General features: G+C 41.5%; 1 protein-coding gene across 1 annotated transcript in view; it reads left to right on the forward strand.

The window, feature by feature from the left end:
• Nucleotides 1–15,111, forward strand: part of GARNL3 (GTPase activating Rap/RanGAP domain like 3) — a 156,436-nt gene that overhangs the window by 81,380 nt on the left and 59,945 nt on the right. Inside the window, exons 5-6 of the mRNA XM_022578692.3 lie at nt 1,841–1,940; nt 3,805–3,923. Coding sequence (XP_022434400.2) covers nt 1,841–1,940; nt 3,805–3,923 — 219 coding nt within the window. The remainder of the gene's footprint in view (nt 1–1,840; nt 1,941–3,804; nt 3,924–15,111) is intronic.

Here is a 15,111-nt window from a genome sequence, read left to right on the forward strand (position 1 = left end):
TAGGCCATACTTAAAATAGTTAGGATTTATGGTGGTTATGTAAGAAGATACTTATTCTTGGGAAATACACATTGAAGTATTTAGGAATAAAGGGCTATTATATATTTATGCAATTTAGCCTTAAATGATTTGGGAAAAAGTGTGTGTGTGTGTGTGTATGTGTGTGTGTGTAGAGGGATAGAGAGTAGTGAACAAGTGAATAATGGGATAAAATGTTAGCAGTAGGTGAATCTGGTAAAGGGCATACAGATGCTTTTTGCACTCCTCTTATTCTTGCAACTTTTATGTAAGTTTAAAATCACTGCCAAATAAAAATTTATATAAATGGGTGTGGGTGTGTAGGGATATATATATATATATATATATATATATATATCGCTGATTTTTTTAAAGTCAAGAAAATTCAATAAAGCCACAATAATACTAAGAATTTTAACCTACTTTTTACCCCTTGATAGATTAAAAAGGCATAACATTAAATAAAAGACTCAGAAGATGATGTAAGGTTAAGATTTTAAAAAAGAAAAAAAACACTCTGACATTGGAACTGATTTGTTTTAGCTCCACTGCTTATTATTTCTGCAACCTTAGGCAACATACTTAAATTATCTAAGCATCAATTTCCTCACCTGAAAGTAAGGGGATAAAATTGACTCTATCTCATGAGTTGGTGGAGATACTATGGAGATAATTCATGTAGAGTGTGCGGCCTAATACTTGGCACTTAGAGCTCTTTCCGTGAACGTCATTATTTCCAGAGCAATGAGAAAGACAGAAAGCATCTTAATTCACTTTATAAAGTAATATAACCCTGAAAGCATGACAGAAATATATACTGAAAAGAAACCTACAGATTCATCTCACCAACAAATATGATACATAAGTCATTTTTTTAAATCCAGCAATACAGTATATCAACAGAATACCTATAAGGGTGTCTTCCAGAAATCTAAGAACCATTCAGTATAAGAAGAGCCAATGGTATAATTTATTACATAACTATGATTTTCACCATTTAACCTATTCGCTAAATAGTTGCCAAAAAAAAAAAAAGCTTTCAGTAAAATTCAATATTCATTTCTGAGAAAACTGCTTTATAAACTTGGAATTGAAGGGAACTTCTTCAACATGATACAGAAACTGACCACAGGCATCCAGTAAATCACTAGAGGCATGTCAGAATGAGAAAAGAATGTTCCAGCAGTCTGTCTTACACACAGGGCACAATGTAGATGTCGACGGAGTTTCAAACTGTATATTCAGTAAGATTCCATTTTGGTAAGAAAAGTACATATGTACATGTAGGGGAAAATTTTTAGGAAACCATATCAAATCATTAATAATGATTATATCTTTGGATAGAGGATTCGGATTATTCGTTATGTTTTTCCATGTTTTCCACATTAATTGAGTTACAGTAAATTTTAAAAATTCTACAAAGAATATGAACTCAAATAAGATGCTGCCGAGATGTGTTCCAGGTGAATTGTGCCTGTTACAGGGTAACAAACAGAAGGGCGTGCCTCTGCGGGCACCAACTCCCAAATGTTGTGGAAGCTTCAGCCCAGAACGGAGAAAAACTTTAAACTCAAGTTACACTCAAGTTAGAAATCGCTTAACTTACTGGTTCACCTGGTGCTTCTTCCTACACCCCAAAGACCTTCAGAATGTTTCTATGATGTGGATTTAGACAGGTGTCTTTTCTAATGAGAACATGTGGTTACAGCCCTGTTTGTACACTTTTAACAGTGACTTTTCTGGTTCTTTGGCATCCGGTTCATTGCTACCTTGTTTACTTTCTAAATAAGCCTCTTAATGGCATAACTTTGTTCCATTACAGAATGCAACTGCTCTGCCAGGCACTTGGCGAAGGACAGACGTGCACTTAGAGAACCCAGAATACCACACCAGATGGTATTTCAAGTATTTTTTAGGACAAGGTAATTATGTCATTACAGTGGTTGGGAAGAAAGGATATTCAGAATGAAAATTAGTGTTGGTATAATTTCTGGTACCCTATATGTGTGAAACTTATCAGTTTAGGGACACTGAGGTCAGGGCATTTCATTTCAAGGTCAGTTGTAAACTTTGTAGATTTGTAAGCTTTGAAGATTCAGCCCTAGTAGGTTTTCCTCCGTTTTAAATTTGTTATTTATATTTTATTTTTTATTTTATATTTTTATCTTAAAATTTTTTATTTAGTTAGTTTTTGCTAGTTGTTTTTGTCCCTGGGGAGTTAAAGAGGATTGATAGTATGAATGAGTGATTTGCAAGATGAGAAGAATTTGCAGGGCACAAAACAATTTGAGACTTAACAAGGCATGTACCCGGTCTATAGTGGGCCTTGAACACTTAGTTCAGGGCAGTGAGGGGGAGAAACGATTCCCTGAGCTCCAGGGCCAATGCAGAACAGAGAGGCATTACGCTGTAGGCTCTGGTGACCAGGATTTGTTTATCACTTATCATGTGCCAGGCAATGTGCTCTTGCAAAGGCAGCTGTGATCCCTGCCCTCGTGGAGACTATAGACTCTTTGAATCCTGGTTCTGCCGTTATCAACATAGGACCTTAACACTGGTTACTCCCACTTCTCTGAGTCTTAATTCCTTATCTGTAAAGTGGGGGTATTACTAGTACATACCTAGGAGGTTTGAACAGAAGTGTCAGTGAGGCACATTAAGCCTGGTGCCTGGCACATACCAAGAGCTCTGTCATGAATAGTGATGTACATTTGAAGTGAAGGGCTCATGTGAACATATATGGAAAGGTGGGAAACAGGAGCGTGGTTAGCGACAGAAGGCAATGGGAATGGAAATATAATCACTATGGCAGGATTAGAAATGGGTTAGATAAATTGCTTATCAGGCTAATGCATTTATCTATTTGTAGAAGATGTGATACTTGAGCTATAAAATGAGAGTGAGCAGACCCAAATGATGTCTTTTTAAATATCGGATACTGTATTATTCCAAGAAGTTCACTTATTTGGCAAGACATATCTCTTTATAAAGAAAGAAATTGGGGGGCTTCCCTGGTGGCGCAGTGGTTGAGAGTCCACCTGCCGATGCAGGGAACACAGGTTCATGCCCTGGTCCGGGAAGATCCCACATGCCGCGGAGCGGCTGGGCCCGTGAGCCATGGCCGCTGAGCCTGCGCGTCCAGAGCCTGTGCTCCGCAACGGGAGAGGCCCAACAGTGAGAGGCCCGCGTACCACAAAAAAAAAAAAAAAAAAAAAATTGGGGGAAAGTTGCTATCTTCCCAAATGCTTGAAAGCATAGTGCCTGGAGTACTTATGACTTCAGAGAAAAGTGGTGCCGTCAGTTTGGATGCCTTCAGCTGCCTCAACGGGCTTAAACAATAAGGGAGACAACAAGAGACCCAGAGGTAGGGCAAGCTCTGGGGTTGGTGGAGTCAGAGGCTTGGTGATGTCATCCATGCTGGCCTTCCTCAGGGTCACAAGATGGTTGCAGCAATTCCAGGCATCACTTCTAGACACCACCGTGTCCAGGGGAAAAGAAGGCCATCTTCAGGAGTGAGGAGGCCCTTCCAGAAACCCCTTGACACACTTTTCCTCCTGTCTCATTGGCCAGAATTGGGTCACATGCTCATTCCTGAGCCCATCCCTGGCAAGGGGAACAGGAGAGCATGATTAAGATAGAGTCACCAGGTTCTGTCCTGAGCTGGGCTGGAGATTACTGTTCCCTGATCCTGTGGGAAGAGCTGGCTGCCACCTGCCGTGCACACTGCTCCCAGTGCCTGGAGGAGCCGGCTGCATCTTCACTGTTCTGAACCTGCCTCTTTTCCAGTCCATCAGAACTACATTGGAAATGATGCGGAGAAGAGCCCCTTCTTCCTGTCAGTGACCCTCTCTGACCAAAACAATCAGCGTGTCCCTCAATACCGTGCAATCCTTTGGAGGAAAACAGTGAGTATCAGACCTGCACCTGGAGTTTCAGCACCACTCCAGAGTTTAATCAGTGTCATTGTCAGCCTTTTTCTACAAGGGTTTTTGAGTCTGGCTACTGGGGATTATCCTGTTCAAAGGGGAGACATTCACACTCTGAGTTTAAGAGCAATTTTTCCTATATAAGCCACTAAGTAGACATGTTCATTCCCCTCAATCTCTGCCCTCTCGGAATACACGACTATGTTATTAGCGCTGTTATTGACACTGAAAGTGATGAGCTGGCACACCTTCAACCAAAAGAAACAAGATTTGGTGGAGGAATACAATACTGTTACATGGGCACGGCCCCTGGGGGCTCCTGTTTCCATGAGTCAGTTGGTCAACTGCTGAATCAGCTGTGCTTCTAGGATTTCTTTGAGGCTTAGCTCCTTTCATCAGTTTCATGGTGTAGAAAAGCAACCCTAGATCTAACAAGTACCTCCTGCCCACAGTGGGCCCTGGACACTGAGCTGGGGACAGCGGGCTGAAAGCAAGCCCTTTCAACTCCAGGACACAGGTCTTTCTTTAGCTCAGGAAAGTTTTTTTATGTTCATTGGTGTTGCTTCTTTTCCTGTTCTGAATTTTTTCTATTAATTCTTATATTCGACCTCTGTCTTTCATCTTTTACCTTTTCTCATTATCTTCTTCTCTTGTTTCTTTTTTGCTTTGCTTCTTAGAGAATTTTTTAGAGACCATATCAACACTAGAAAGAGCAAAGGGTTTGGAGTTAAGCAAACTAGGGTCAAATCACCTCAATAACAAGCTCATTTTGTGTGAATTTGAGAAATTTGCTCATGCCGTCTGAGCCTCCATTTTCTTCTTTGTAAAATGGGGAAAGTTCTGGGCTGTGGCTCACAGGGTGATGAGCACTAACAAGACTGCCTGAAGTGAGATCTTGCTTGAAAATTTACCCAGTGTCCCAAATCGTCAAATCTTAAAACTGGTTAGGTGCCTAAAGGATAAAACATCTTATTCTTGAATTGGTGAGTACGGTGTATAATTTAAAAAGCGATAAAATAAACCACACTTAGAACATGTTAGTTCTATTATTTAGTGGTCCCACCTGATGGGTACATTTGTTGAAATCCAGTATTTAAATAATTGCATGCTGATTTATATATATATATATATATATATATATATATATATATATATATACAGCAGGTTCTTATTAGTCATCAATTTTATACACATCAGTGTATACATGTCAATCCCAATCTCCCAATTCATCACACCACCACCACCACCACCACCCCTGCCACTTTCCCCACTTGGTGTCCATACATTTGTTCTCTACATCTGTGTCTCAATTTCTGCCCTGCAAACCAGTTCATCTGTACCATTTTTCTAGGTTCCACCTATATGCGTTAATATACGATAATTGTTGTTCTCTTTCTGACTTACTTCACTCTGTATGACAGTCTCTAGATCCATCCACGTCTAAACAAATGACCCAATTTCGTTCCTTTTTATGGCTGAGTAATATTCCATTGTATATATGTGCCACATCTTCTTTATCCATTCATCTGTCGATGGGCATTTAGGTTGCTTCCGTGACCTGGCTATTGTAAACAGTGCTGCAATGAACATTGTGGTACATGACTCTTTTTGAATTATGGTTTTCTCAGGGTATATGCCCAGTAGTGAGATTGCTGGATCGTATGGTAATTCTATTTCTAGTTTTTTAAGGAACCTCCATACTGTTCTCCATAGTGGCTGTATCAATTTACATTCCCACCAACAGTGCAAGAGGGTTCTTTTTTCTCCACACCCTCTCCAGCATTTGTTGTTTGTAGATTTTCTGATGATGCCCATTCTAACTGGTGTGAGGTGATACCTCATTGTAGTTTTGAGTTGCATTTCTCTAATAATTAGTGATGTTCAGCAGCTTTTCATGTGCTTCTTGGCCATCTGTATGTCTTCTTTGGAGAAATGTCTATTTAGGTCTTCTGCCCATTTCTGGATTGGGTTGTTTATTTTTTTAATATTGAGCTGCATGAGCTGTTTATATATTTTAGAGATTAATCCTTTGTCCGTTGATTCCTTTGCAAATATTTTCTCCCATTCTGAGGGTTGTCTTTACGTCTTGTTTATGGTTTTCTTTGCTGTGCAAAAGCTTTGAAGTTTCATTAGGTCCCATTTTTCATTTTCATTTCATTATTTTTGTTTTTATTTCCATTACTCTAGGAGGTGGATCAAAAAAGATCTTGCTGTGATTTATGTCAAAGAGTGTTCTTCCTATGTTTTCCTCTAAGAGTTTTATAGTGTCCGGTCTTACATTTAGGTCTCTAATCCATTTTGAGTTTATTTTTGTGTTATGGTGTTAGGGAGTGTTCTAATTTCATTCTTTTACATGTAGCTGTCCAGTTTTCCCAGCACCACTTATTGAAGAGACTGTCTTTTCTCCATGGTATATCCTTGCCTCCTTTGTCATAGATTAGTTGACCATAGGTGCGTGGGTTTATCTCTGGGCTTTCTATCTTTTTCCACTGATCTATGTTTCTCTTTTTGTGCCAGCACCATATTGTCTTGATTACTGTAGCTTTGTAGTATAGTCTGAAGTCAGGGAGTCTGATTCCTCCAGCTCCGTTTTTTTCCCTCAAGACTGCTTTGGCTATTCGGGGTCTTTTGTTTCTCCATACAAATTTTAAGATTTTCTGTTCAGTTCCATAAAAAATGCCATTGGTAATTTGATAGGGATTGCACTGAATCTGTAGATTGCTTTGGGTAGTATAGTCATTTTCACAATATTGATTCCTCCAATCCAAGAACATGGTATATCTCTCCATCTGTTGGTATCATCTTTAATTTCTTTCACCCGTGTCTTATAGTTTTCTGCATACAGGTCTTTTGTCTCCCTAGGTAGGTTTATTCCTAGATATTTTATTCTTTTCATTGCAGTGGTAACTGGGAGTGTTTCCTTAATTTCTCTTTCAGATTTTTCATCATTAGTGTATAGGAATGCAAGAGATTTCTGTGCATTAATGCTGTATCCTGCAACTTTACCAAATTCATTGATTAGCTCTAGTAGTTTTCTGGTGGCATCTTTAGTATTCTCTATGTATAGAATCATGTCATCTCCAAACAGTGAGTTTTACTTCTTCTGTTTCAATTTGTATTCCTTTTATTTCCTTTTCTTCTCTGATTGCCATGGCTAGGACTTCCAAAACTATGTTGAATAATAGTGGTGAGAGTGGACACCTTTGTCTTGTTCCTGATCTTAGAGGAAATGCTTTCAGTTTTTCACCATTGAGAATGATGTTTGCTGTGGGTTTGTCGTATATGGCCTTTATTATGTTGAGGTAGGTTCCCTCTGTGCCCACTTTCTGGAGAGTTTTTATCATAAATTGGTGTTGAATTTTGTCAAAAGCTCTTTCTGCATCTATTTAGCTGATCATATGGTTTTTATTCTTCAGTTTGTTAATATGGTGCATCACATTGATTGATTTGCGTATATTGAAGAATCCTTGCATCCCTGGGATAAATCCCACTTGACCATGGTGTATGATCCTTTTAATGTGTTGTTGCATTCTGTTTGCTAGTATTTTGTTGAGGATTTTTGCATCTATATTCATCAGTAATATTGGCCTGTAATTTTGTTTTTTTGTAGTATCTTTGTCTGATTTTGGTATCAGGGTGATGGTGGCCTCATAGAATGAGTTTGGTAGTGTTCTTCCCTCCACAAATTTTTGGAGGAGTTTGAGAAGGATGGGTGTTAGCTCTTCTCTAAATGTTTGATAGAATTCACCTGTGAAGCCACCTGGTCCTGGACTTTTGTTTGTTGGAAGATTTTTAATCACAGTTTCAATTTCATTACTGGTGATTGGTCTGTTCATATTTTCTTTTTCTTCCTGGTTCAGTCTTGGAAGGTTATACCTTTCTAAGAATTTGTCCATTTCTTCCAGGTTGTCCATTTTATTGGCATAGAGTTGCTTGTAGTAGTCTCTTAGGATGCTTTGTATTTCTGCGATGTCTGTTGTAACTTCCCCTTTTTCATTTCTAATTTTATTGATCTGAGTGAGTCCTCTCCCTCTTTTTCTTGATGAGTCTGGCTAATGGTTTATCAGTTTTGTTTATCTTCTCAAAGAACCAGCTTTTAATTTTATTGATCTTTGCTTTGTTTTCTTTGTTTCTATTTCATTTATTTCTGCTCTGATTTTTTGATTTCTTTCCTTCTGCTAACTTTGGGTTTTGTTTGTTCTTCTTTCTCTAGTTCCTTTAGGTGTAAGGTTAGATTGTTTATTTGAGATTTTTCTTGTTTCTTGAGGTAGGCTTGTATAGCTATAAACTTCCCTCTTAGAACTGCTTTTGCTACATCCCATAGGTTTTGGATCGTCGTGTTTTCATTGTCATTTGTCTCCAGGTATTTTTTGATTTCTTCAGTGATCTCTTGGTTACTTAGTAACGTATTGTTTAGCCTCCATGTGTTTGTGTTTTTTACGGTTTTTTTCCCTGTAATTCATTTCTAATCTTATAGCGTTGTGGTCAGAAAAGATGCTTGATATGATTTCAATTTTCTTAAATTTACTGAGGCTTGATTTGTGACCCGAGATGTGATCTATCCTGGAGAATGTTCCGTGCTCACTTGAGAAGAAAGTGTAATCTGCTGTTTTTGGATGGAATGTCCTATAAATATCAATTAAATCTATCTGGTCTATTGTGTCATTTAAAGCTTGTGTTTCCTTATTTATTTCCATTTTGGATGATCTGTCCATTGGTGTAAGTGAGGTGTTAAAGTCTCCCACTATTACTGTGTTACTGTCGATTTCCTCTTTTATAGCTGTTAGCGGGTGCCTTATGTATTGAGGTGCTCCTATGTTGGGTGCATATATATTTATAATTGTTACATCTTCTTCTTGGATTGATCCCTTGATCATTATGTAGTGTCTTCCTTGTCTCTTGTAACATTCTTTATTTTAAGGTCTATTTTATCTGATATGAGTATGGCTACTCCAGCTTTCTTTTGATTTCCATTTGCATGGGATATCTTTTTCCATCCCCTCACTTTCAGTCCTTTCAGTTACATACATGTCCCTAGGTCTGAAGTGGGTCTCTTGTAGACAGCATATATATGGGTCTTGTTTTTGTATCCATTCAGCAAGCCTGTGTCTTTTGGTTGGAGCATTTAATCCATTCACATTTAAGGTAGTTATTGATATGTATGTTCCTGTGACCATTTTCTTAATTGTTTTGGGTTTGTTTTTGTAGGTCCTTTTCTTCTCTTGTGTCTCCCACTTAGATAAGTTCCTTTAGCATTTGTTGTAAAGCTGGTTTTGCGGTTCTGAATTCTCTTAGCTTTTGCTTGTCTGTAAAGCTTTTGATTTCTCCGTCGAATCTGAATGAGATCCTTGCTGGGTAGAGTAATCTTGGTTGTAGGTTCTTCCCTTTCATCACTTTAAGTATATCATGCCACTCCCTTCTGGCTTGTAGAGTTTCTGCTGAGAAATCAGCTGTTAACCTTATGGGAGTTCCCTTGTATGTTATTTGTCATTTTTCCCTTGCTGCTTTCAATAATTTTTCTTTGTCTTTAATTTTTGTCGGTTTGATTACTTTGTGTCTTGGCATGTTTCTCCTTGGGTTTATCCTGTATGGGACTTGCTGCGCTTCCTGGACTTGGGTGGCTATTTCCTTTCCCATGTTAGGGAAGTTTTCGACTATAATCTCTTCAGATATTTTCTTGGGTCCTTCTTCTCTCTCTTCTCCTTCTGGGGCCCCTATAATGTGAATGTTGTTGCGTTTAATGTTGTCCCAGAGGTCTCTTAGGCTGTCTTCATTTCTTTTCATTCTTTTTTCTTTATTCTGTTCCGCAGCAGTGAATTCCACCATTCTGTCTTCCAGGTCACTTATGCGTTCTTCTGCCTCAGTTATTCTGCTACTGATTCCTTCTAGTGTAGTTTTCGTTTCAGTTATTGTATTGTTCATCTCTGTTTGTTCGTTACTTCTTCTAGGTCTTTGTTAAACGTTTCTTGCATCTTCTCGACCTTTGCCTCCATTCTTTTTCCAAGGTCCTGGATGATCTTCACTATCATTATTCTGAATTCTTTTCCTGGAGGTTGCCTATCTCCACTTCATTTAGTTGTTTTTCTGGGGTTTTATCTTGTTACTTCATCTGGTACATAGCCCTCTGCCTTTTCATCCTGTCTATCTTTCTGTGAATGTGGTTTTTGTTCCACAGCCTGCAGGATTGTAGTTCTTCTTGCTTCTGCTGTCTGCCTTCTCTGCATGCTGTTTTTTTTTTTTTGCGGTACGCGGGCCTCTCACTGCTGTGGCCTCTCCCGTTGCGGAGCACAGGCTCCGGACGCGCAGGCTCAGCAGTCACGGCCCACGGGCCCAGCTGTTCCGCGGCACGTGGGATCTTCCCGGACCTGGGCACGAACCCGCGTCCCCTGCATCGGCAGGCGGACTGTCAACCACTGAGCCACCAGGGAAGCCCTGCATGCTGATTTTTATCTCAGCTACATAGTGTATCAAAATTTTTATCTCAGCTACATAGTGTATCAAAACTGCTATGTAGGGCTTCCCTGGTGGCGCAGTGGTTGACAGTCCGCCTGCCGATGCAGGGGACGCGGGTTCGTGCCGAGGTCCGGGAAGATCCCACGTGCCGCGGAACAGCTGGGCCCGTGGGCCGTGACTGCTGGGCCTGCGCGTCCGGAGCCTGTGCTCCGCAACGGGAGAGGCCACAGCAGTGAGAGGCTTGCGTACAGTAAAAAGAAAAAAAAAATGCTATGTAGCTCTTTTTGGAAAAGAAATTAGCAGAAACTTAAAAGAACAGTAATTTAAAAAAAATTTTTTTTAATTTTTTTAATTTTAAACATCTTTATTGGAGTATAATTACTTTATAATGGTATGTTAGTTTCTGCTTTACAACAAAGTGAATCAGCTATACATATACATATATCCCCATAAGGAACGTAATTTTATATACACACATACATACACACACATTTGCATGCATGCATACCTATATAGCAATAAAGTAGCAACTTCAAAAAGCCCAGAAGAATTTCCAGGAACCACTACAGAATAAACTGTGGCTAGGAACTTTTTGTGATGATTAAAACTAGTACTAGTAATAACAATGAAATCTAACATTTATTGAGCACTTACTGTATGCCAGGTAAGTCCTCCAAATGCGTAGGTGTTATTATAGTTTAGGGAACTTAAATGACATGACTGAGGGAGGTGGCAGACCAGGCAGAACCCAGGACTGCACGCTGAGCTGTCACCACTGTGCGTAACTAATTCTAGATGTAATTCTTTGACTCATGCTTTCACTCTCCCTTTCCTGTGAGCTCCATGAAAGGAGGGGACATAACTGCTTTGTCCTCAGTATCCCCACCAGCAAGCCCAGTGCCTGGGACATAGAAGGAGCTCGATAAATATCTGTTGAATGAATTCATGAAATGATTAATAATTAATGAATTGAAGTCCAACTTAACCAGTGTGCTCTGCTACCTCTATTTATATAAACTTCTATGTTATGTTTCAGAAATTTTTCTTTCTTTAAGCAGGTTTAAGGTAAAAATCTGATCTAAAATAGTTAGGTCTTACTCGTGAATTATTTCCTGCAGACAAGTTTTGGCCTTACCCCTCTCCCTATGCCACTGCAGTTGGGGTCAGTCTTGCCATCAGCATGGCTGTCCTTGAAGCAAGTTTAAGCGTCAGTTTTAGAAGATAACGCTGGAGAACGGGTGCCAGTTTTCCCCAAGCGCGTGATCATCTCTTCTCCTTAGTCACCTACTGAGAAGGGCTGGTGCCTTCATCCAAAGCCTCTTACCTTCTGCACCAGGAAGGCTGTTTTCTGGCCCCCTCCATTTTTTCTTCCTTATTTTTCTTACGTTTGCCTATTACAGTCTCTTCTGGCTTAAATATTCTCTTCGGATGACTCTGTCTCTTTTGGACAAATAATCAGCCTTTCCGATTTCAGTTCCCTAGCCCTGTTTCTCCTGAAGTAAATGTTTGGGTATGTGAAGAGAGGGTCTCTGAGGCCTCATGGTGGTGGGAGAGGAGGACCTGGGATCCACACGGGGCCCTCTGGTTTCTTTCTGGTTTCTGCTGTGGAAAAGCAACCACTGAGGTGTAACTGGTCTCCTTTGGCTTTTGGGGGGGTCACTGAAGAGCACCTGTCCCTGAAGTCCGTGTCCCAGCCGTTTGCTCCGTGTAGTGAAGTCACTGTACATGTGAACGCTCTCACCTGATCCCAGGTCTCTGCTGGTTGCCAAGCCTCTCGGAAGTGCTGCACTCTCTCAGCCCTGGGTCAGACGGGAGGAGGCGGGAGCGTCGCCTTAGGCTCAGGTCTCTAATCTTGCTGGCCATCCATGCTGGAAGCTACCGAGTTACTGCCCCTCACTGTGTTCAGACAGGCTCTACCTGGACTTCATGACTCCTCTGGAAGGCCATGCCTGGGAAGTGAGCCTCTAGTCCAGGTGCCTCCAGGTCTTACCTTGATGTGCTTCCCCACCCCTACCCCTATCAAGGCCTGCCCTCGGAACGGAGGCGTCAAGGGCCCCAGCTTCCCTGTCTTCCTCTTCTTTCCTTCCACCGAGGCAAGGGTCCGTGTCGCACTTCTGCTACCTCCCTCCGGAAGAGATTTTCTCAGTCCTATCTTCTTCCTTCAGAAAACAGTCACTTCACCTCCTCACCTGGGACAGTTGCCAGGTACTGGGGCAGGAAGAGTGAGGCAAAGGCAAGGGGAAGTTTTACTTATTTTAATTTCCAAAGATATTGTCTGTATTACGTTATAAATTGTGATGAGCACTCTGAAGGAAACGAAGACAGAGAACAAACGATACGGAGGCCTGCCAAAGTGAGATCGTCCAGGGAACGCTTCCTGAGGAGGTGACATTTAAAGAGACCCACAGGATGAAAGGGAACCAGCCACATAGAGAGTAGGGGGAGGGGTGGGGGGACGTTCCAGACAGAAGGAACAGGAAATACAAGAGAAACAGGAGCCTTCTGGGGATGACTCTTGGATGGTGAGAGAAGTCAGGGAGGTGAGATTGAGACCCAGGACCACCGTGGAGGCAGCATGAGGTGGGCAGAAGGAGCATTAATCCCCTTCTTCTGAGAAGTGCCAATGCCCAAATCCAGAGCCTCTTCTCTTGGCCCTAAATTATGTGCAGGGCTGGGTAGGTGTTTGCTGCCCACTGAAAGGCAGTGAGGAGATGAACACATCAAAGCAGAACATCGGCATCAGGGTCAGTTATTGAGCCCCTGTTGGCCCAAAGCCAGCGCTGGAGGCTGTGGGGAATCCAACAATGCAGGTGACTCAGCGCTCCCTCCCTCCGCCCGTGAGCTCACATTCTCTCATTAAACAGAAACACAGCTAAACGTATAAACCCTGCTAGAAACTGTCTTGCACATCTCTGGCTGTGTTCCTTCTAAACCCAAAGAGAAAAAATGACTCACACTTGTAAAAATTCCATCCAGACAATACAGCAAGTGAAAAAGAAGAGGATCAAAAAAAAAAAATCCAACTACCCAGTGATAATCACTGCAGTGTCCTTCTCGACATCTGTCCGTAAACACACACACACACACACACACACACACACACACGCACGCGCTAAATGGGGTAATGTGGACATGCACTTCTGTGTCCTGCTCTGCTCACCTGGTGTTGCCTGATATGCACGTGTACTTGACTCTCCCTGTGCATTTTTTGGTTCCACTGAAAACAGAGAACTGGAAGGTGTTTTTTCTAGAACAGCAACCCTGGAAAGCCACAAAAAGAAAATGACGGGGAGGAAGAGCTTTACCCCTTTATAGTGAAGAAAAATACAGATCCACAATCCCAAGAGCCCTGGGTTTCACATCCATTTCAGCAGCTTGTGACGATGATACCAGCACCCAGGCAGGGCTGATCCTCCCTCGCCCATTCCATACATTCCCCGCAAAGCTGCCCCGGTCTTCTCTTAAAAGCTGCCTTTGGTGTGTTTGGTGAGAAGAAAAGGTAGACAAGCAAGAAGGTCAGATTCAAGACCCTGTTCTAGATGGGTTGGCATCCCACACAGGTGACCACAGTATGAGGTAAGCTGGGGCTGGTGAAAAAGCAAGGCCACAGGACTAACTCAGGTTTCAGTGGGTGGGTCATGTGGAATTTGAAAATGCATATTCCTATCATAATGTTTATATGTAGAAATTTTTTTAAATCTACTTAATGCAAACTACAAAAGAAAAAGCTCAATCTAATTTCCTTGGCTAGTAGAGAATCCAAAAGAAGGGCTCTACCTAGTGCAACTTCTGACACATAACTGGGAAGACATACTCATCCCCAGCCTGGAGTAGGGGTGATACCAGTTCTCCAGGGCCCTGGGTGTGAAAGTTTAGTTTGCCAAAAGAGATCATGGGCTTGAAAAGTTTGGGGAACTCCACTCCGTGCCATTGGTCAGGGCTCGGACACATGAGTTTGCAGATGTGTCCCGAAAACACGAACAAACTTGCCTGATTCCTACAAGGAATGTCCTTTCCCTCCTCTAGCTGTTTGTGCTGCCGATGTTATTATTAGTCATAGTTAGAAAGGGAATTTTATACGTGGACTGCATCATAATCTCTTTTGCTAAATAAGTATGTAGTATAAATGCTTTGTGAATTATAAATCTGTATCGTCTCTTTCTTGGAGATTGTAAAAGAGACTAGCCCTCATCTCTCCTGGGTGCTCAGACGTGGGACTGAGCCATCAGGCAATCCTTCCTTCATTCCCTTTTGTTCAGCCAGTATTGATTGAGTACTTCCTATGAGTTGGTCACAATGTGCACTCATGCAGAGAGGAAGAAACAGACTTTAAATAAGTAAACACAGACAAATATAAAAGTACACATTATGAAAACTTCTCTGAAAGAATCGGGTGATTTCTAGTTTAAAAACTCCTTGACCTGGAGGAATCACGTTTTGGTCCCGTTGAATGTGTGGAGACAGTTTTCTTCTTCTGATCTTTGAGGCTGATCCAATTCTTGGCTCAGAGACCAAACCCCCTTCTCCTCTGGTTCAGACGGCTCATCTGCTCATCACAGCACCTGAGACAGAGCGGACCCAGCAGTCCAGACGCTGAAGAATAATGCTTAAAGCATAAATGCCGGGACTGCCCTGGTGGCACAGTGGTTAAGAGTCCGCCTGCCAATGCAGGGGACAAGGGTAAGATCCCTGGTCCAGGAAGATCCCACATGCC

This window comes from Delphinapterus leucas, chromosome 6 (genome assembly GCF_059928025.1).
Source record: "Delphinapterus leucas isolate spDelLeu-1000000601 "Yukka" chromosome 6, BTC_Dleu_Yukka2, whole genome shotgun sequence".
In the NCBI taxonomy this organism is placed as follows: Eukaryota; Metazoa; Chordata; class Mammalia; order Artiodactyla; family Monodontidae; genus Delphinapterus; species Delphinapterus leucas.